The sequence below is a fragment of the Pongo pygmaeus genome, chromosome 14 (genome assembly GCF_028885625.2).
Source record: "Pongo pygmaeus isolate AG05252 chromosome 14, NHGRI_mPonPyg2-v2.0_pri, whole genome shotgun sequence".
NCBI lineage: Eukaryota > Metazoa > Chordata > Mammalia > Primates > Hominidae > Pongo > Pongo pygmaeus.
This window is the reverse complement of record NC_072387.2, coordinates 41,181,750-41,206,164: the sequence shown is the minus strand read 5'-3', so window position 1 is coordinate 41,206,164 and position 24,415 is coordinate 41,181,750. Positions and strand designations below refer to the sequence as shown.

At 35.2% G+C, this 24,415-nt stretch overlaps 1 protein-coding gene across 7 annotated transcripts in view; it reads right to left on the bottom strand.

The window, feature by feature from the left end:
* The window catches only part of PDS5B (PDS5 cohesin associated factor B), a 186,831-nt gene that overhangs the window by 90,764 nt on the left and 71,652 nt on the right, over window positions 1-24,415 (bottom strand). For all 7 annotated transcript variants that reach the window (XM_054446092.2, XM_063650750.1, XM_054446098.2 and 4 more), the window contains exons 4-10: window positions 23,966-24,052; window positions 23,760-23,857; window positions 23,007-23,133; window positions 14,442-14,522; window positions 8,901-9,041; window positions 6,300-6,415; window positions 3,336-3,430 (exon numbers count right to left, since the gene is read on the bottom strand). In XM_054446092.2, coding sequence (XP_054302067.1) covers window positions 3,336-3,430; window positions 6,300-6,415; window positions 8,901-9,041; window positions 14,442-14,522; window positions 23,007-23,133; window positions 23,760-23,857; window positions 23,966-24,052 — 745 coding nt within the window. The remainder of the gene's footprint in view (window positions 1-3,335; window positions 3,431-6,299; window positions 6,416-8,900; window positions 9,042-14,441; window positions 14,523-23,006; window positions 23,134-23,759; window positions 23,858-23,965; window positions 24,053-24,415) is intronic.

Sequence of the window (24,415 nt, the reverse complement as noted above, 5' to 3'; positions counted from 1 at the left end):
GGAAATTCACTCTCTTCAAACATCAAACTGAACGCTCAGGATCTGTACATTTTAAGTTAATTACACTTCTTTTTTTAAGTTAAAAAAAAAGAAACTGTAGAACAGACTCTGATATTTTCTCTAAAATATAGATAAATCTGAGTTAGCTGTTCAGGTAGTCATCCAAATACCTTATCAATTAGGATTCACAGAGCTTTCCATATCCCCCTGTGGCAGAGAATAATTAAGCGAGAAACTTGTGGAGGCATCTGTTATCTCTGTATGTCATATCCAAACATTTAAATATTACAATATATACTACTTTATTATAAACTACTTCCCTTTTGTTTCTCCTGTATATTACAAATAGGGCAATTAATTTTTTAACTTTTTAAGTGGATTGTTTTATCTATTCATTTTATTTAAGGATCTCAAAGGGAGAATTACAAATTATTTGCTTAACAAAGGAGGTACTGGGTCTGATAAGGTTGAGAAGCACTACAGTATAAGGTTCACACAGATAAAGTGAAATGATCCTGCTAGTCAGGAATGAAGCTGGAGAAATGTAAAATGGAACAGGGTATATGGGGTTTAAAAGAAAATAACTGAAGATCTGATTGAAACTACTAAAAAAAAAAAAAAAAATCAAAGCCTCACTTTTTTTTTTTGAGACTGAGTCTTGCTCTATCGCCCAGGCTGGAGTGCAGTGGTGCGATCTCTTGGCTCACTGCAACCTCTGCCTCCCAGGTTCAAGCAATTCTCCTGTCTCAGCCTCCCGGGTAGCTGCGATTACAGGCGTGCACCACCACACTCGGCTAATTTTTGTATTTTTTAGTAGAGGTGGGGTTTCACCATGTTGGCTGAGCTGGTCTCAAACTCCTAACCTCAAGCCATCTGCCCGCCTCGGCCTCCCAAAGTGCAGGGATTACAGGCGTGAGCCACCATGCCCAGCCTCAAGCCTCACTCTTTCAAACAAAAGCAAGGATTGCTTTATTACTCTTATACTTTTATCACTTTATCTAGCAGTGAAAACCTCTGAAACCTGCCATCATATTTCAGGTAGGGGAGAAAGAAAGAATCTTCTATAGAATGAGATACCTCAAGCCCTCATCTGTAGCAACAGTGAGTAGAAGTTAAAAAGCAAGAAATGACTGACTCTCTAAGGCTACTGGGAAAGAGGAGATGGGAAGCCAATATGAGCCTAAGAAGGAAAGGTATACATTGGCAGGATATTTCCAGCACTGCCTCTCTCCTACTCAGTCAGTATAAATCGTTTGTGGCCTATATAACCTAACATGACAGCAAATTCAATGAAAGAGAAATTCTATTTAGCCATGTACAAATCAAACTGGTGCACACTGCTACACATTATCAACAGCAAAAAAGCAAGGGTCTGGTTTTACTTAATAACTGAAAAACATGATATAAACATTTCAATTAAAAAAATTCAAAATCAGCCTGGGCAACAGAGTAAGACCCTGTCTCTTAAAAAACAATTTAAAAATCACAACTAAGCAACCAACTCAATATACACTACACTCTTCAAAAGGCATAGGAACTAGCAACAAGTACTTCTGGATCTTAAAACAAGGAAGAGAAGGAAGGACTGGGTGAAGGCTGTTTGAGAAATCCATCAAGGAGATTGCCCCTATTCCACACCAAAAGAAGTCTGGAGATAAATACTATAATAAAAATATAAAACAGTAGCTCTAAACTGGGGGACACCAAACAGTTGAGGGCATGGATACCATACCCCAAAAGGGGATTATGTGACAACTAATCTGAAATGTGAATGCAGAAATCCATCATTCTTTTCCCAAACACATTAGTAACTCACCTTTAACTTCTAGATAAGATACTCTTCTATTAGAAATTTGACAGGATGAAGAGGAAGTATCTAAACTAAGGGCTCCCCAACAAACAACTCACTCTGATCACCCAAAAGTGAAGTTCAGCGTTGACAGACCCAACCATGTACTCAGAGTGTTCCAAATAGTTTACAGCTTTTTATTCAGCCCCCCACTCTTAATCATGAGCAGATAGCCACAGATTGCCAATCATTTGAGGAACACATATACTCAGGGCTTTCCAAACAGCTTTTGATTTAGCCCCCCCACTCTTAATCATGAGCAGATGGCCTCGGATTGCCAATCATTTGAGGAAAGCCTTTAACATGGAAAACAAAGACAAAAGCAAATATAAGGTGAAAAAAACAAATAGCAGAAACAGACATTTTGGAAGAAAAAGAAAAATTCCCCAAAAAACTACCACTGATACTCTCAGAGAAAATACTGTATTAGCAACACAAGAAAAGGATGCTAAAGAAAAAGGAACATCCAGAGAAAAAGGGAAGGAGAAAGGGGAGGTGTAGAAACAGACACACACACACACACACAGACGAAGAGGAAAGGAGGGAAAAAGAAGGGAGGAGGATGGAAGGGGAGAGCAAAGATGGGAGGAAGAATGGATGACCCTAAGGTCAATGCTGTATAGTAGAAGCTCAGAGCAAGCAGTCTAAGCACTGCGGATGTGAGTAGGAAATCAGAAAGCTCTAAGTGGGATGTCTCCCAAAAAGGATGAAACTGGTAAAATATCTGCTGTTTTATTTATTTATTTATTATTTCTTTTTTTTTTGAGATAAGAGTTTCGCTCTTGTTGCCCAGGCTGGAGTGCAATGGCACAATCTCAGCTCACTGCAACCTCTGCCTCCCAGGTTCAAGCGATTCTCCTGCCTCAGCCTCCCGAGTAGCTGGGATTATAGGCACATGCCACCACACCCAGCTAATTTTTGTATTTTTAGTAGAGATGGGGTTTCATCATATTGGTCAGGATGGTCTTGATCTCCTGACCTCAGGTGATCCGCCCACCTTGGCCTGTGCTGGGCCTGAAGCTAGAATTTCTACAGCATAGTTCCTACGTAGACTGGAAGCATCTACGAAAATGTCTGTTTCCAGGAACAATTACTAGTTTCTTAGTTTAAGGACAATTCTAAACTTATTTTAGACATTTGGATGTGAACAGGTCTTGACTTTGACTAGACTATAAGACTAATGTTCTTCAATATTTTAAGAACTTAGGTGAGTCATGGTAAACTAATTTAACCAAGGCAGAAGGAAGGACAGCTTGAGTTCAGGAGTTCTAGGCAAGCTTGGGCAACATGGCGAGACCTTGTCTCTATTTAAAAAAAAAAAAAAAAAAAAAAAAATCTAGCTTCAGAGAACAACTTCCATGACCTTAAACTAAAACAAGACTTCACCTACCACCCCCCAAAAAAGGGATTTTTTTTTCCCCCATGAAGCTTATTTTTTTCCACTGAAGAGCATGTAAGAATATTTGCTGTTACATATATATAGTACCTGTTAAGTCCTTTGCTAAATCAGGATGGTTCATGAGACAATGGCTAGCAAATTTCACACATTCCAGGCGGATTGGTACATGGATATCATTAAACCTGATAAAATATAAAAGCACAGAGTGATCTTTAAAATAAGAGAAACAGACGTGTTAAATCTGTACCCAATTTACATTTATCTAATTAAAGAAAAAACAGTTTATGAAGGAAAATGCAAAGTAGAACCAAACCATTTTACAAAGTTTCTGATATACATGTATGTCTGAATGCTCTGGAAACTCTATATAAACTAGGGCAATTCTCCTGTGAGAACTATGTGATTTTAAGGAACCAGAATAAACCATATACATTTGGCTCAAATATAAGAATGACAAAAAAATTCCTATCAACATTATACTCTCAAATACATCTATTTATGCAAGTGTGCATATATAGTTCATAGAAACATCATAAATCCCAAACTATGTTTGAAAGAAAACTTTCCCTAAAGTATTCCCTTTTAAATATAGGGCATTCACTAATGTATGGCAGATCTCACACTAAACCCTATAGTATATTACATGACTCTAAAAGTGTACCCAAATTACTACTATCCAATTAATCATCACCATTACTAGATTGCCACTAACGGCAAGGCCACTTTTTACATTACATCTGTAAATATGTATGTATCCCTAAAAAGTTAAAATTCTTTGGTTGATATGTCACTTATGCGTCAAATCTTTTGTTTTCCCTCCAACTCTTTTTTTCCTGTAATTTGCTAGAGCAACTGCTGTGTATGTGTATGGTTTTATTCCATAATTTAGATTTTGCTAATTGTATCATTCTGATGTGAATTAACAGGCTCCTCTCTCTTCTAAATCCTGTAAACTGGTAGTTAGATCTAAAGACTTGATCATATTTGGGTCAATTTTTTTTTTGCCAGACTACCAAAATACCATAGATGGCACTGTGTTCTTCCATCAGGAAGCACATGATGTTTAGCTGTCTCTCAACCACTGATGTTCAGTTTGTATACATTACTTTATCACAGAATGTAAAATAGTAATTTAAAAAAATTAAGTATCAAGAACATTAAAGTGAAGCCAAGATTTTTCCATTCGATATTTCCATATGTCTTAATTCTATGAAATCAAAAGGCTTCCAAATCTTACATCATTCAACACCTAAGAAACTAAAGTTAGCATTATACAGGAGGGGGAAAAAGTCTTCAAAACCAGCACCAAATTACTTATAAAAATTAGAAAAAAAAGCATATGCTCTATGAAGTATACCTCCCCTCCCAAAAGTTATAAAATCTAGCCTCTGGTCCCATACAGCTTCCTGAGTGTTTTGAATTCAGGTACTCAATCCTATATACGTTACCATTTCTCAGGTAAACATGCACCTTACAACAATTAAAAATAAATATACTAAGATGTCTTTTAAAAGACTAACTCCTTAAACTTGGTATTATTTAATACTGTGTAAGTTTTATGTTATTAATATTAAAAGGAAAAATTACAACATAATAGAAAGGTGACATATACATTTACATTAGGATTTCTCCAGCTAAAAACCAATAACATACATCCCGGCTAATCCAAGTCTTAATTTAAAGATATAATAAATATATACACAGTAAAAGTATTTTTGTTTTAAAATATTAAATAAACTTTAAATTGAGTTGCATAATTTAAACTGATATTCTTCCCTACTGTCTAAAAACTTTCCATTGTATTTAAAAGAAAAAAGTTGGCTTAACTTGACTCACTGAATATAATTATTGAGCTAAATCAGAATCAAGAAATCAGACTGGAGAAAAGCTTAACAAACACGTATCACAACTTATATCCTCTTTTAACAAATCAGAAAAATGAGACCAAAATATTAAATTTACAGAAATCACCAACAGTTTTCATTAAAATGTAAAGAAAGTGGTCATACTATTGCAAATATTTCAACACAAAGAAAATAAAATCAGGGCCTTTAAATATTCTTTTTTTTTTTTTGGAGACAAGAGTCTCGCTCTGTCGCCCAGGCTGGAATGCAGGGGCGCCATCTCAGCTCACTGCAAGCTCCGCCTCCCGGGTTCAGGCCATCCTCCTGCCTCAGCCTCCCAAGTAGCTGGGACTACAGGTGCCTGCCACCACGCCCGGCTAATTTTTTATATTTTTAATAGAGACTGGGTTTCACCGTGTTAGCCAGGATGGTCTCGATCTCCTGACCTCGTGATCCACCCGCCTCGGCCTCCCAAAGTGCTGGGATTACAGGCATGAGCCACCGCGCCCAGCCAGATCTTACTTGTTTGTTTATGACTTAACTGCATTATTTGTTATGAGAATAATTTGAGGGAAAAATTTCTCTTTTTTTCTGAGTCAAAGCAGGTTTCAGCCAAGGCACTTGTCGGGCTTTTAGTATTTCAAGGTCAGGGATGAATACCTCTCACAGAAAAGCGACATACACAAACACACTCAAAATTTTGCAACCATTTCAGGGATTTTGTGCATCACTCAAACCATGCAAGGAATCCAGTCCATCATTTCCTTTAACTGAGAAATACAGAAGGAAGTCAGGAAGAGAAATATAAATAGTCATTTCTTTATTCACTCTGTGAATACTCTTATCCTGTCAATATCTCCAAACAACCTAATTAATTGTAATTAATTTGTAGAGGGGCTATATCTCCCAAAGAGGTATTTTCAGTTGGAATTAATCACTGCCTTAAAGTAATAATATTAACTTCATGGTCATAATACCATAAGAGATAGCTTTAAAATGTATTATCTTTTAAAAATTACTGAGGATAAAGACTAAAAAGAGTAAATATAAATATAGCCAGTCATTAACAACTTTCAAAACTTTCAACATAAAAAATCCTTCATTTTTATGATTCCAGAGAACACAGTTTAAATGTGGATAATGTTTCTTAAAAAAAAGGTCAGTAGAATCATGTATTACTTTTAAATGGGAAACCAAAATCATATACCTGCCCAAGTAGCACTGCCAAAGTGGCTTGTTTTGAGAAGCCAATTCTGAATCCTTTGCCCCAAACATTTTTGCCAGTAGTTTAACAACTTGTAGGCGCTCCTCATTATCATTGCTCTAAAATAAAACACAATCACAGCTTTAAAACCATGCAGTAGATATTCAGAATAAGGCTGCCCATTCTTTGCCATGATTTCCCTGATGCTCCAATTCCACAGAAAATCTTTCATGAACTCTAAATGAAAAATTACATAAAAATGCTCACTATACTTTTCACAAAATTAAATGTCATCATAAATGCTCTAATTATCTCAAATTCCATTAAAGAAGTACCTTTCACGAAAATACATCTTTAAAGTTTGTTCCAATGTTAGAGGCCCCTCTTACAATTAAAGTTTATTTCTATTCAGAGTCAAAATAAAAAATGAACTCTTATAAAACCTACCCAGGACCCTTGAAAAACTACATGTGGTTTTTCAGAACAGACACTGACAGGGGCCAGGCCTACAGAAAACAGAAAACTGTGTGAATAAACTTTTTAGCTCTATTAGTATGTGCTACAGTCTCCCAGTAAGACACTTCATCTACACAGACCAGATTTCTAAAAGGAGCTCAACAGTAAAAAGAGGCCTTATGCCTGTGAAAACTCAAATTTGTTTTATATATTATATTGGGGGCACCCTAGGGATGTGAACTCAATTTTACTACTGATTTTGGCACTGCCAACAAATGACTCAATGGATAAGTGAATGAGCCAGTCACAATACTAGACCTGAACATAAAGTGTGGGAATCGGGTATATCAAAAGGCACTGATATTCAAGGTGCTATGGAAATGTCACTACACAAATTGTTTTTAAATTTTAAACCAATGCCACAACCTGCCATGCCAAGAGCCCCGACAATATGACCTAACTCATCTCTATTATTTCTTTCTTTATTCGTCTAAGTAATTATATCTCAAGCCTGGCTGTACATTAGAATCATCTCAAAACTTTAAAAAAATTAAAACAAGAAGAACAAAAAAAAAAAACCTCTATTCCCCAAAACTCGGAATCAGCTAGTCTGGTTTAGTGCCTGGACAGCTATTTCTTTAAGGCTTAACAAGCAAAGATTCTAATATGCAGCCAGGAGTGATTTAAACTTACTTTATGCTATCTTCCAATTATAATTCTTTGTGTTCCACAAATTCACCCGGAACCTTCCTACCTCTATATGCTTCTGCATGCTGTTTCCTTTGCTTCAATTGTACGCTGTTTGTATCTCTTATGACACTTATAATATCTGGCCTCATATTAGATCTGGATTTTTTTCCTCTTCCTCTCATACTAGATGTTAAGTTTGCTGAAAGCAGGGATGATAATTTCCTTATTTTTATATTTCTCATAGTGTGTAGGAACATGCATAGCATTTACTCAATATTTTTACTTGAGAAAATCATATAAACCAACAAATAATTAGAGGTGTGGCTACCTGCTGCCTCACCCAAATCACTAACCACATTAAAAAGGGGACAGGAAGGCCAGTTAATTGAATGGCTCATTTGAGAAATATACCAAAAACTACTCCAGAATATAAGAAGAATACTTATTTACTGGCTACTTGGGGTGTTCACATTACCAATGTGGACTGTTTTGTTTTTGAAAGAAAATCAAAATTTTTAGACACAGACATCATTTAAGAACTTTTCTGGGTCCACAAAGATTAATAATTATAACCAGCTTTACTTAATCTTATTGTAATGATTTGAAAAATAAAACTATATTCTCCAATTCTGCTCAATTTTACAGCATAATTTAATGTCAAAGCAGTTAGGAACATGCTACCAAAAAATTTCACTCGGTCGGGGGTGGTGGTTTATGCCTGTAATGCCAACACTTTGGGAGGCCGAGGCAGGTGGATTACTTGAGGTCAGGAGTTTGAGACCAGCCTGGCCAACATGGTGAAACCCTGTCTCTACCAAAAAATACAAAAATTAGCAGGGGTGGTGGCACACGCCTGTAGTTCCAGCTACTTGGGAGGCTGAGGTGGAAGAATAGCTTGATCCCGAGAGGCACAGGTTGCAGTGAGCCAAGATCACACTACTGCACTCCAGCCTGGGCAACAAAACAAAAAAAAAAAATCCTGTCTTAAAAAAATAAAAAATTCACAGAACTATATAAAAAGCAAACAAACTTTCAACATAGGCAACATGAGATAATATGCATAAAGGGAAAGCATTTCACACTATGTGGATAACAAACTCTAAGCTATTTTTATGGCCTCAGTGGTCAAAGGAACTACTATAAACTGTGCCTTGAAAACATAAGCTTGATGTATAGCTAAGACTTCAAGAGTTAGTCAAATCCTAGAATTTATCTGGAAAATGTCTGGAGGAAAATACCATCTTGCTAATCATTTATTAAACAGTTACTATCTGCTAGGCACCTGCCAGGCACTAAAGATGCACAGACAGACACAGCACAAATACATGAAGAAATAATAGTAATACTTCCCCCTCGTCTCTTACATTCAGTTAAAACTACTGTAAAAATTAAAAAGCTATAAATAATGCTCTTTGCTAATAACTTGCTTGGTAGAATCGTATTATTTTTACAAGTTACCTTTAATTTAAATTCAAGCTGGGGTAAAACAGAGAGCAGCAAATGACTATCAATATTGTAGAGCTCCAAAATTAAGTCAAAGACATGCTCTGACAAATCGCTGATAGATGTTTTCCCAAGCATCAGAACCTGATTAAAAAACTTTTGAGGAGAAAGAAAGCCAATCATTAGTAGAAAAACCAGAGACAAGATGAATGTTTTAAAATCTTATTTGACCAAATTCATCATTATTTTATACAAAGTCAAACTAGACATATCAAAATATTTTCTAACATTATATGGGAAACCAATATAGGCTACATGAAAGATAAAACATGGAATCCATCTTGTATACAATAAAACAGACCGAACATTCTACTTTTCAAATATACTCTGCTCCCCATTATAATACTGATTATATTCTATCCTATATTATTTATGCATATTTCTGGATGGTTAATTTTATGTGTCGACTTGACTGCATTAAGGGATACCTAGATAGCTGGTAAAGCATTGTGTCTTGGGTGTGTCTGCAATGATGTTTGCAGAGGAGATTGGCTTGTAGACTGAGTGGGAAAGATCTGCCCTCAGTATGGGCAGGCATCATCCAAATAGGATGGAAGGCCCAATAGAACAAAAAGGCAAAAGAAAGTGAATTCATTCTCCTCTGGATTGGGACATTCATCTCCTATCCTTGGACAGCAGAACTCCAGGTTTCCCTGCCTTTGGACTCCAGAAATTGCACCAGCAGCCCAGTCCCCTGCTAGGTTCTCAAGCCTTGCCTTCTGCCTCTGAGAGTAACACCACAGGCTTCCCTGGTTCTCCAGCTTGCAGACAGCCTACTCACAGACTTCTCAGACTCTGTAATCTCATAAGTCAATTCCCCTAATAAATTCCCTCTCATACATATACATGTGTCTGTGTGTGTGTGTGTATACATACACTATGTGTGAATATATACACACATATATGTATATGTGTGTCTGTATATACATACACTCACTCACTATTGGCTGTTTCTCTAGAAAACCCTAATACAATGCCTTAATCTCCCCAAGGGTGAGGGATAATAGCTTGTTCACCTTAGTACATATGGAAGAAAACATCATCCCATAGATACAGCCTTCTCACATTTTCATTGAAGGCAATTCTATGTTTGAAATACGTAATTTTTTATTTTTGATGAAAAACTACCTCTTCCTAATCCTTTGTCTTCTTTTACATTCTGATGTGTACATATCTACACGGTTTACAACACTAATCAAAATCCAATTAAAAGCACACGCAAACACAAGGAAAATCCAAATTTAAACAATTTTTCCCTACCACATAGCTAGCTCTAACTAGTTTCCACACTCAGATCATTTATCATATTACTACTGAAATCGGCAAAGATGCATGGCATAACTGTCAAGTTCCTTTCTATTTAAAATCTTCCAAAAACATAAAAAATTAACCAAAAGCATACCCTGCCATGTATCCTCAATGGTTTCCTGAGTCTCAGCGGAGAAGGAGTCAAGGATTCTTTATACCATACAAGCTGCCCTAATCTCTTCTGTGACAGTTAACACACAACTGGCTTAATTAGGCTTTAGTTTTCTATACTGAAAGTACAGAGTGGAGGAATTCATATTTCTATGTCTTTTCTGCTTACTTTTACTTCTTGGGTTGTTTTTATGTGACTTTTTTAGGTCTATGAATCAGACCACACTACCTAGCCATGAAGAAAGAAGAACAAATTCTATTTTGCTATTCTTTCTTTATTGGTTTTAAAAAGAACTTGTTTGTCCTTCCTATTTATCAATTTTATGGGAAGAGAATTTCATGACATCAAAGGTTAATTTCTTATTCAGGCTGAAAATAAAGTGGCTTTTTTGCTTCCATTCACAAATTTTCTCCTGCTTAAAAAATAGTAAAACAAGTACTATTTACTTAATAAATAGTATTTTCCTTAATAAAGAACAATAATCCTTCCCAATCTCACCACCAAAGTGGTCAAACCATCATCATCTTCTTCTAACAGTCTGGGAAAAACTTATTTGAAAAATTAAGGAAAACAAAATCATTCCCTGGTTTAATTTCTCACAAATTCCATAAAACAAAACATGTATTGAACACTTTTATAATCTCCAAAAAGGCAATGACCAAGTTGGTCTTCTCCAATGTGTAAAAGCCTACCTAGCACAGTGCCTGACACAGAGGCGGCACAGAATATATGTTTGGTAAATGAATTAAAAATATGCAAAAGACAGTATGATACAAATATGGGTAAAACAATCCAAGCCCTTCCTAAGAGCTGAAAATTTAGTGGAGGTAGATTTAGATTTGATTAAAATATTTCCTTCCAAAAATTCTTTCATTGACAAAAGGGTAGCTAATTACATACTACAAATTAATTTTTTTGTACAGCAAATGCCTCCTAATGAAAGATGTCACCAGTCAGTAATAAATTCTACCTTAAATTTACATGGCTAATTTTAATTACAAAGTGCTTTTACATTAAATAACACATTCTCCACCACCACCCAAGCATTACAGGTGCAAAAACAGAGGCTCAGTGGAATTAAGCAATTTAACCAAATTTTACCTATTCCAACAAGGATTGGATGTACTTTTTTCAGTCCAACAAAATAATTTTTTGCCATATCCTAAAATTTGCGATAAAAAAAGAACTGGTGAAAAGTAACATCATTAACAAGTGATGCGTGTAGGAAATTTTTAGAATTATCACCATGTACTTTTTGTTCTTGATATTCCATTTTACCTTTTAAACAAATATATGTGTACTGTTTAGCTTCCCGGATTGTTGTGTTACAACAAATTCTATTTAAAAAAAATAACCTAGGCTGGGCATGGTGGCTCACGCCTATAATCTTAGCACTTTGAGAGGCCAAGGCAGGCGGACTGCTTGAGCTCAGCAATTCAAGAACAGCCTGGGCAACATGGTGAAACCCTGTATCTACAAAAAATTTTTTAAAAAAGGAAAAATTCACCAGACATTGTGTTTCATGCCTGTAGTCCCAGCTACTCAGGGGACTGAAGTGAGAGGATCACTTGAGCCTCAGAGGCAGAGGTTGCAGTGTAACAAGGTCACACCACTGAACTCCAGCCTGGGTGATAGAGCAAGACTCTGTCTCAAACAACAACAACAAAAAATTTTAATAAATAAATAACCTATACCACCACAGTGATTTCTTAAGTCTTGATATGTAAGGAATACTATCGATAAAAAAAAAAAGAATGTGTCTGTATGTGTGAATGAAAAAGAAATAAAAAAAAAAGAATGTGTCTGTATGTGTGAATGAAAAAGAAAAACAGAAAAGAGAGAGAAGTGTGGTTATTATCTCAGTATCTTACTCCTATTTTTACTTGCTAATTCTCAACTAGGAGGATGAGTAAATAATAGCTGTTTTAACTGTAAGTCCAAAAGGGCTAAGAATGATTTCTAACACTGAACTAATTTTACCCTACTACAAGACAATTAAGTCCACTAGAAAGTGATTTTACATGTAATTATAAAGGTTTGAAATGGAAACATAAGTAGACATAAAGGAACTAAAGGGAGGGAAAAAGCAATTCTTATTTCCTAGCTAACCTTCAAATAAGGCAAGGAACAAGAAAACAGGGAGAAATAAGAAAATAGTGGACAACGTACTGGGAGAAAGTATATAATTCAACATGTACTCAGAACACTCTGGCCCCTGCTCCCCAGCTTTTGATAAAGACATAATATGAAAGTTTGGGGAGTTCAGGGGGGAAGGATTCTATTTCTGCAAGCAAGAATAACAGGAAATTAACACAAGTGATAAAGAAATGTTTTTACCTTGATGTATTCTGGGATTGTTAAAAGTATTTCCTCAGCCTTTTCTTCTTTATTTAACTTTCATTATAAACATTTTCAAACATACAAAGTTTGAGAGAACAGTATAACGAACCTAATCACCTAACTCTAACAAGTATCATCATTTATTGTGGGTTTTTTCCTTTAATTGCCCCAATCAAATATTGATTTTCCCCAATAATAGTAGAGATATCAATACGGTGTAGTGTTCTTTTCTTATTTTTATGCCAGAAAAAGAAATCAAAATAAGATGTGTCTCCCCACCCCAAAAAAAAGAAAAAAAAAAAACTGGCTTGGCAATATGAGTTTAAATAAATGGCCACCAGGAGGAGCTCACCTAGTGTGCTCTAATGGCCCGCGGAAATAGTCATTTAGAAGTACTTGAAGCAAGGGAAAAGGATAATTACAGAATGTTTTAAGTCTAGGTCTACACACTTCAAGTGCCACTAAGCCAAGGATGAAAAAACTCAATCCAACCAATTTATCTCAGCCAGTACCCGTAGCTTACAAAACTGCAGAAACCAGTATTTGAAGTTCCCTGAAAATCTTGGAGCAATTAAGATAGATTACAGATTTGATTCCACAGCTTCTGAAAGTTTACCCTTTAAAACAATTTCCATACAAATTAAATTAATTTTTCCAAATCATCGTATGTTTTGGATTCTCTAAGGCTATAAGCCAGAAACAAAAGCTGGAATTTATTAAGTTACTGTTTTATGAAGTAGTTAGTTTTCAAAGTACATCTTTCCATGATATATTTCATACACTGACTTTAAATTTGTGTATACTACAAGAAAACTCTCCCTCAATAAATTTTAGGAGAATGCATAAGTAATTATTAAAGGCTATCTTTCTTACTTTACTCAGGAATGCAAATTTATATGCTTTACTTGTCTGGAGGTGAGTGAAACTGAAAAGCAGGTGGAGGGACTGAGCTGTTACACAATTCCAAGGGCCACCATTAACACTGTACTCTACATTTGTATTCCAGGAGGCACCATTCACACAGAATATAATATGAATACTGCCACCTAAATCTGTAGAACTCAAAAGAACTGTGGAGAGAAAATAAAACTTACCATAAACTTCTGTCAGTGAACCTAGCAGCTAAAAAATATTTCTTCTAAAAATAAATACAAGATAGTCAATCATAAGTAAGTAGATTTGGGGTGATACTGAAAGGGCTCATTTTATTACAATTGTTCCTTTTTTTTCAGAAAAGATAGATTTATATGGAATCTACCCCAGGAATAGCAATAGATCCGCAACTTTTACTAAATCACTACTGCCATTCATACTTGCCTTCAATTTCTAGGTCTTAATATTAGTTCATATCTTCTTCTTGTACAAATCAATTTAAGCTCCAAAAACCTGTAAGCAACGTCTCTGAATAATGAAAAGTTCCATATGTTTTATCTAATTACATTTAACTCTATTTCTATCAGTAGAAACAAACAGAATATCTTGCTAACCAAAATAAAACTGTTTAAGTTCTCAGGCAATTTGAAAGAAGATAAAGAACAAATAGGATGAGAGCAAGCCTTCCAAAAAATATTAAGCAAGAATAATTTTAAGGAGAAAGAAAATATATTACTTAAGGGTTAAAACAACACAAATTTGTTGTTTTTAAAACTATATACTATCTGACAAAATTTTGCTTCTAGCAAGTCTTTAAATTTTCAGTTTAATCCTTCTGACAACCAATTACAAGTAAGACTTACATTGGTAATATATGGCTCAATAGCTTGAGCTGTCCTCTTCAGTAAAGCCTTTGCCAAATCATATGCTTGCTTGTTTAAATTCTGAAAAACATAAACAATATCTATATTATATATCTCTAACTATGAAAAGCAAAATATTACCTGTATTCAAAATGCTAATCGAGTAAATGAATGAAAAAACTAAGACTCAATTGGAATAAAAGAGAGAAGGCAAAACCACTTTTCTTTTTTTAGGACTAACTGGCCCACTGGATCTAAGATTCCATCCACGTAAGGATAATTATATTCTCTTCCTATTTTGTTCATAACATAATGTAAATCACACAGAAATGGTCAATAAATGCTTATTAGATAGAGTCATTCTAGATCTAGTCCCAAAATCAAATCAGTTAAGTAGAAATACAGGCTGTTCCACTTCAGGTCCAAAAAACACAAAATATCCTAAGAGAATGAACTATGTTCTAGTGTGGGCAGCGATGGGGATCCCATAGGCGGGGAAGGACAAAGGAGTTTTGGGCAGCTGTAAAAAAGCAGATTACTCAAACACATCTCAGAGCACAGGTAAGTCGAAGGATGTAACAGGAAATACAACAAATAGTAAAGTACGGGCAGAAGATAACAAGAAAAAACATCATAAGAAGCTGTGTTTCTAAGAGACTTTGATAATGATACAAGGAAGTAAAGATAAAAAATGGAGTCACTACCCCAGTTTAAACATATTCCAGAGAACAGGAACACTGTATATATCCTTAAACTCACACTCTTTACTCAGCATATTTTTAGATTTACCTGCCTTAATGCTTGTATTTTATTATTTCATTCATACTAACTGCTGTTTAGATATACTAGATTCTTTACTGATTCTCCTATTCATTGACATTAAATTATATGTCTTGTACAAGTCTCCTTGTGTAAATGAGAAGTAATTTTCTATAAATTCTATCTTTGCCATTTTTCAATTAGGCTGTTTAGTCTTGCTTTTAGATTTTCTCCATAGATTCTATGGACTAAACTTTCATCAATTATAGATGTTTCTTGACTTATGATGAAGTTACATCTCAATAAACCCACAGTAAGTCAAAATGCATTTAATACCCCAATAAACCCATTATAAAGTAAGTCAAACCATTAAGTCAGGAACTGTACATGTATAACACACCTTAGTCTATACTTGTCTTTTCACAATATTTATGGTGTCAAAGTATGGAGACGTTTTTTCATTTTTTTTTAATTGATATGTAACAACTGTGCTTATTCTGGGGGTACATGTGCTATTTTGATACATGTATACACTGAATAATAATCGAATCAAGGTACCTGACATATCCATCACCTCAAATATTTGTTTTCTTTGTCCTGGGAACATTACAAATCTTCTCTTTTAGCTATTTTGAAGTATAAATTATTGTTAACTATAATTTCCCTACTGTACTATCAAATACTAGAAAGAGGATGGGCACTGTGGCTCACACTTGTAATCCCAGCACTTTGGGAGGCAGAGGCAGGTGGATCACCTGAGGCCAGGAGTGCGAGACCAAGCCTGGTCAACATGGTGAAACCTCGCCTCCAATAAAAATAAAATCAGCCGGGCGTGGTGGCAGATGCCTATACTCCCAGCTACTTGGGAGGCTGAGGCAGAAGAATTGCTTGAACCTGGGAGGCAGAGGTTGCAGTGAGCTGAGATCACGCCACTGCACTCCAGCCTGGGCGACAGAGCGAGACTACATCTCAAAAAACAAACAAACAAATACTAGAAAGAACTATGCCTTCTATCTAACTGTATTTTTGTAGTACTCCTTAACTTCACTTCACTCCTCCCCTCCCCAGTTCCTTTCCCAGCCTCTGATAACCACCATTCTATTCTCTACTTCCATGAGACCTTTCTTTAGCCCCCACATGAGTGAAAACGTATTTGTCTTCCTGTTCTCATTTTATATCACTTTACAAAATAACCTCCAGTTCCATCCATGTTGCCGCAAATGACAGAATTTCATTTTTTTATGGCTGGAATAATATTCTGTTGTATACATATACCACAATTTCTTTATTCACTCATCCATTGATAGACACAGTTCAATTCCATATATTGGTTACCACAAATAGCTTTTATTTTTAATGTAATCAAATTTATCAGTCTGTTCTCATACGGCTTTGCTCTCTGTATCTTTCTTAAGAAATTCATTCCTATCTTGAGGTTGTAAAGATGTTTATTTTCTTTTTTTTTTTTTTTTTTTTTTTGAGTCGGAGTCTCACTCTGTCGCCCAGGCTGGAGTGCAGTGGCACAATCTCGACTCACTGTAAGGTCTGCCTCCCGGGTTCACACCATTCTCCTGCCTCAGCCTCCCAAGTAGCTGGGACTACAGGCGCCCACCACCACACCCAGCTAATAATGTTTTGTATTTTTAGTAGAGACAGGGTTTCACTGTGTTAGCCAGGATGGTCTTGATCTCCTGACTTCATGATCCGCCCGCCTCGGCCTCCCAAAGTGCTGGGATTACAGACGTGAGCCACCGCACCCAGTCCCCAAAGATGTTTATTTTCAAACAAAATTTTAAAAACTTACTTTTCACATTTAGACCTTTATTCCACCTATAATTTGTATGGTCTGAGATAAGTATCTAATTTTTATTATTTTCCATATAAGTGCTAAACCATCCTAAAACCATTCATTAAATAATTTCTTATTCCCCCTTTGATAACTTGTAATACCCACTCTCTCTCAGCTTCTACATAAGGATGCTTTCATTCAGAAATTCTCCATTATTTCCATATGTCCCTTTGTCTATCACTGACTGATTATAGCCAAAGGGACACATGAAAATAATGTCAAGATTAGGTCCCTGTTTTCTTATTCTTCTTCAAAACTGTTTGGCTATTATTGGTCATTTGCTCTTTCATGTCAGTTTTAGATTCATCTTGTCAAATTACACACAAGTGCACATGCTATCACTTTCTTTTTTTTTTTTTTTTTTCTTTTTCTTTTTCCGTTTTGAGACAGAGTCTCACTTGGTCGCCCAGGCTGGAGTGCAGTGGTGTGATCACGGCTCACTGCAGCCTTGACCTCCCTGCAAGCGATCCTCCCACCTCAGCCTCCTAAGTAACTGGGACTACAGACATGCGTCACTTGCCCAGCTAATATTTGTAGAGACAGGGTTTTGCCATGTTGTTCAGGCTGGTCTCAAACTCCTGAGCTCAAGTGATTCCCCCGCCTTGGCTTCCCAAAGTGCTGGGATAATGAGAGAGAGCCACTGTGCCTGGCCTCAGTTTCTATTTTTGATTGAATTATTGATCAGTATGCAGAAGATTGACATCATAATGATACTGAGTCTCCCCTTCCATAAACAGTAAATCTCTCAACATATGTAAGTCTTCTATTATGCTTTTCAGTCAATTATTAACAATTTTCAACATAAAGGTGATACACATTACGGTTAGATTTCTAAGTACCTTACATCTTTGTTAAAGCTACAAATGAAAAATTTTTGAAATTATGCTAGCAGGTTTTTGTATCTTCTTATGTCTCACAACCTTCTAGAATGTTCTTATATTTTCTATAAATTTGTCTGTACACCATTTTGTGTTTTCTGCACAATCATATTTCAGTTCAGTTTCTTCCAATCCTCTTATATTGTATTTGTCTTGTCTTATTCCACTCATATAACACACCTACTATAATGAGGATTAAAAATAGCATGCTTAAGATATGGAACCAATCTAACTGTCCACTGACTGATGAGTGGATAAAGAAAATGTGGTATATATACACCATGGAATACTACTCAGCGATAAAAAGAATGAAATAATGTCTTTTGCAGCAACTTGGATGGAGCTGGAGGCCATTATTCTAAGTGAAATAACTCAGGAATGGGAAACCAAATACTGTATGTTCTCACTTATAAGTGGGAACTAAGCTACAGGTACACAAAGGCACACAGAGCGATATAATGGACTACAGGGAATCAGAAGGCGGAGAGGGGACAAGAAACAAAAAACACATTGTGTACACACTGGGTACAATGTACACTTGTCAGGTGACAGGGGCACTAAAAGCTCAGACTTCACCACTATACAATTCATCCATGTAACCAAAAACCCCCTGTACCCCAAAAGCTACTGAAATTTCAAAATATATAAATAAATACAAAATTTTTTTAAAGCATGTTTGCCTTTTTGCCTGCACAGAAGCAGTATTTTTACAATGTTCCTCACATCAAAGAGAATGCTTCAACATTCCACCATTAAATACTGTATCATACATATCTCCTTATCAATTTAAGTTCTATTCCCAATTTGCTAAGTTATAAATTACAATGAATTGTATCCATCTTTTTCTATATCTATTAAAATTTGTCTTTCTCTTTGATCTATTAAACAAGTATCTTAGTCTATCACTAACATAATGTTAATCCATCCTTGTATTCCTAAAATAAAGCCAATTTGGTGATTATCAATAGTATTTTAAATCATTCTGGAAATTACTATTTTATATTGGGAATCAATTAGCCTTTTTTTTTTTTTTCTTGCTTGGTTTGCACCTGGTTTCCCTAGGAAGATTATTCTCTGCTCATAAAATGAGTTATGGAGTAGTCCTTTCTATAATCTGGAAGTGTGCTGAAAGTTAGGAATATTTGCCACTTAAATAATCAACAGAAATCCCTGGTAACGGGTTTACAGGTTCTTTTGTTGTTGGTTTGAGTTCTGCTGCTGTTATTACTTTTGCTGCTGTTATCATTGCTATTGCTGTTTGAAAAGAAGAGTTTTGTTTCATAGGTAGAGTTTTTAAAACCAACTAAATGTATTGGTTATAGGCTATTTGTCTTGATTTTCTCTCAAGACAAATTTGCCAGGTTATATTTTCTAGGAATTTATTCTAATTTCAAATATGTTAGCATAAAATATTCCTCATGGAATTGTCTTTTGATCTTTTTCATGTCCACTGTTCCTCATCTCATTCTAAAACTGTACATAGACATCATTTCTTTTGGTGATCTAGCTTCCCAAGCATTTGCTTATTTAATACATTTTTCAAATTACTAACTTAGGGTTTTGATGGAACGTCACTGTGTTTTCTATTTCACTAATTTCATTTCTTCACTACTTTCTTCCTTGTATAATTTGTTTATTCTCATGTTTTTATTACTCCTTGAAATGGACATTTAGCCATGAAGTTACACTTAAAACTGTATCCTGCAAGTTTTAATATGTATCACTTAATTATTATTTCTAAATATTTTAACTGCCATTATGACTTAATGTTTTGTCAGATTATATGCTTGCTATTAGTGGTTTTGTGTTTCAAATCCTCGATATTTTTATAAACTCAGTTTACCTGATTTATAATCACTAAAATACATGTTAAAATGGAACACAAATAGTGAATTTGCTTCTTTCTGTTAATTATGCTTGTTATTAAATTAGTAGTTTTGTGTTTCAAATCCTCAATATTTTTTATAAACTCAGTTTACCTGATTTATAGTCACTAAAACACATGTTAAAATGGAACACAAATAGTGAATTTGCTTCTTTCTGTCCATAATTCTTTCAATTTGTGTTTTATATATTTTGAGCCTGTGTTCATATAAGTTTAGATATCTTCCTGAGTACTGAATCTTTTCTCATTACATAAAGCTCTTCTTTATCCATTAAAGACCACTATGTCTAATATAAGCTATCTTGGTTTTCTTTTGGTTTATATTTGCCTGGCAAGTACTTTTTCCATCCTTTTATATTCGACCTTTTCTGAATGTGTTTTATTTGTATTTCTTAGTAAAAATAATCACCCAGATTATGTTCAATCCAATCTGAGAACCTGTCTTACATGGTAAATACAGGCCATTTACATTTACTGTAACTCTTCCTTTTATTATAATCCTTAAAATTTTAACATAAATGGTTCCTTTAAAGTTCAAACTTAATAGCTCCAAATACTCCTGATCATCCCAGGATTATATCACTTATTAATTCCATTAATCCACTCTATTTTACATAAGATTCATTTATTCTCTAACACTGCAAATGAGAAGCCAGTAATCAGTTCAGCATTCATTCCTTGGTAAGGGCCATGCCTTTACATTCTGGGTGCTTTATATATGATTTCTCTTTCAGTATTCCACAATTTCAGGATGGACCTGGACAGGGATTTCCTCTCTTTATTTTTTTTTTTACTCTAGTCATGGTACATTTTCTCACTAGTCCATAAATTAATGGCTTTAACCAATTCTGGAATATTTCAAGCTAACTTCTACTTGAATATCATCTCTTCTCAATTCTCCATTTGTTATTCTGAAATCACTATTCAATATGTCAGACCTTATCTTTCATGTTTCATCTCACTGTGCCTGTATAATTTCCTCACATCTATCCCAGTTCTCTAAATATCTTTTACATATAATTCAATCAAGGTTTATATTTTGGTGGCCATTTTTCCTTTTTTTTTTTTTTTTTTTTGAGACAGAGTCTCACTCTGTCACCCAGGCTTGAGTGTGCAGTCGTGCAATCTCAGCTCACTGTAACCTCCACCTCTCAGGTTCAAGCAATTCTCCTGCCTCAGCCTCCTGAGTAGCTGGGATTATAGGTGCATGCTGCCACGCCTGGCTAATTTTTGTAATTTTAGTAGACAGGGTTTCACCATGTTGGCCAGGCTGGTCTTGAACTCCTGGCCTCAGGTGATCCACCCGCCTTGGTCTCCCAAAGTGCTGGGATTACACGTATAAGTTACTGCACCCAGCCATTTTTCATTGCTAATGAGTTTTTCTCCTAATTTTCTCCTTTAATATGTCTAGTTATTATGTTTTTTACCTCTTAAACATTTTATCATTAATCCTTTCAAGAGTATTTATAATTTTTTAAAAAATTTTGTCAGAATGTTTTATTCCGTGTCATTCACTAAACTAACAAGGAGCTACGCAAGTTACGCAAAGGGCTGCAAAACAGTAATTGTCTTGAGAAATTTCCACCCTAAGCTAAATGGACTAAGCAGAAGATTGAATCTACAAGTACTTGGTGGAAAGATTCCAGCTCCTGTACTTAGAGAAAGGAAGTCTGGAAGATCCTATGATTCTAGTTTCTGGAAGTACCTACAGGTCCTCTCCCTAAAACAAGGCCAAGGAGAACATGTCTAATCAGGAAGGGTGGGTTTATTTTCCCCAACAAAGTCTTCTCCATGACAATGGATGGATGGAGGCCTCAGATGCCTCTGGTAGTCAGCTGCCCAGTGCAGAAAGCCAGGCTAGATACTCAATTTGTGTCTAGGAGGGTTTGTCCTGGCACAGTTGACAAGTGGATGAGGGTTCCAGAGAGCTAGGCTGAGAGTCCAGTCAGGCACAGCCCATTTGAAAGGCTTAGCAGGTCTCCCCCTGGGAATTCAGCCCTCCTCCCTAGGGCATTCTGTGGCTGATTCATGACCTCTGCCTTCTCACCTGAGCACACAGGCAGTAGAGCTTGTGGCATCAGGCCAGGTGTTCATTTGCCCAGCAGAAGTCACTAGCTGGGCCCCAGGCTGATTTTTACAGCTCATTTAATAAAATGGATTAACGGGGATTATAACTAGATGTGGGCACCAAGGTGAAGGAGACAATGGGATGAGCCTCTGCAGGTCTACTTGCCAGCTTCCCCCTTCTCTCTTGTGGTCACCAGAGGCAGAAGTGAGGCTGGTCTGGGTAGAGTCAGGACATGGTGGGCTGCATTCAGAAGGTGCAGCAGGAAGGAGTGAGGGGTGGGAAGAGAAGCAAGATGGCAGCTGACTAGGAACCCACAGCACACCAGGACCTGTAGATTTTATTTAATAGATATATTATCTGAATTTTTGAACTCTAATCTTGCTATTTGTAGTGTCTGCTAAGTTTCAGGATTCAGAGACTGTTTTAAGAGTTTGGAATTTTTGAATTATGAGATCATTTTCACTGAACCATTATTCGTGTCAATCTCTACACTGAGATTATATTTTGCCAGAGAGGTCTTATATTTGCACAGATAACTACAACACTGGTGATTCCTGTCCTCCTCTCCTTAACCCAAACCCCTTCTAAATTATAGAACCGTTATTTCTAACTGGAGATTCAGTCATTTTCTAAAATCAAAACACAAACACACACACACAAAAACACACAAACATAACATCTTAATTAACATCACGCAGGCAAGAAACACTGTCACCAACATATCACTCCTCTCCCATTTAGTAGAGACTTCCCTTTAAATTTCACCAGTCCTCTCTATCTACATTATCACTATCTTTTAGTTATGGCCCTACTTGGTTCCATCTTCTGACAAGTAAGTTATGTAACAGCATCTAAGTAGCTACTACTAACTCACTCCCTGAAATACACTCTATATGCAACTGAATTATAACAAATATGTTATTACATGAAATCTACAATTTCTTATTAGTTATTAAGTGTATCTTTTTATTACACATTAATCACAATAAATATGTATTAATATAACTAAACCAACAGATTCTCTAAAAGATTAAAGCAGGATAAACCATATTTAGAACCTAAGCACAAATTTTAAGCCTTAATATTAACGGGCATTAGACACATTACAGTATACATTGTTACTCACCTTATGAGCAGGTACCAGATTTACTAAAACTGTATCTAAAAGCTCCTGAGACACTGTATCACCTTCACAAATAATAGAGCTCATAAGGTCTACCATGTGCATATGGACTTTCTGATTGTGGCCATTGCTGCAATTCAAAACAGATTTTGTTTCAATTACAACTGAGATATACAGGATTTACTCTTAAGATGATACTGACAAGCATTATGCTTTACCAAAATAATACTAAAATATTAAATAAAATTCTATGTATATTCCTTTAAAGCTTCCCTCTCTCCCACATCATACAAAAGTATACAAATTATATTTTTACACTACATTTCTTAGATTTTTCCCTAATTTTAACCAGTCTCACAATCAAAAGTAATTACATCAAAAGCAACTTCAGTTCTGCCTTAAATTCAGAAAATCGAATTGCTCTGAAGTTAATTCTAGTAAATAATTTTAAAGAATACACAAAAAGCTCAAATAGCCACATGCATTAAGAAGTCAGTATGTATGTTTTATAGACAAATAATGCAATCCAAAAAAATTTTACACTGGCCTTATGCCACTCCTCTAACCAATAATTACATATAATACAAAATTAAGCTCTATTCATTTTTGAAACATGTATAAAAATAAATTTAAGTGTGTTAAAAGTTACATCTCTTAGCCTTCTAATATTCATTGTAACAGTTTATGCAGATTCACCTACAAGTTCAAAATTTGTTACCTTTTTTTAATGTTACATACTTAATAAAATAAACTTACTTTATAACTGAAAATAAGGTTCTGTATAGCTGGGTGAAAATTTCATTGCTATCTTCTAACTCAAAGCATATGTTATATGACTTGACCCAAGCAATGTTCTAAAAATAAGACGTAAAAAAGTGAAAGTTAAGCATTTTGATTATTAAAAATATACAAACAAAAAAATCAGTTTAAAATGTCATCTCAAGATACAAGATATTGCTTACCTCAAGTAAATAAAAATACCTATTGAATTGTGGGCTCTTTGTATCCTCTAGCCCCTTCAACTGTCTTGTTATAAACATAAATATATCCTTAAATAAAAAAAGACAAAATGCCATTTAGATTATGAACACTAAATGAAAATAACCATGAAACTCCTAGAGTTTATTCAGCACTCATGTGTACATATCATAATAAACTATAAAGAACCAGAAAAAAATTTTATTTGGCTAAAATGTTTTAAAAGTACACCTTTATATGAACAACATTAAATATGTTACATTAAATATCTTACTATCCTTCATAGGAAAACAGTAAATCATTTGCCATAATCTTAAAGTCAAAAAATTTCATCTTACAGCAAAAGTTAAACAAATAAACCTGAAAACTGAGACAGCTAAAATTTATGCTATTTTTAGAATAAAAAATGTTGCAATGACTGAGAGCTGATCAGG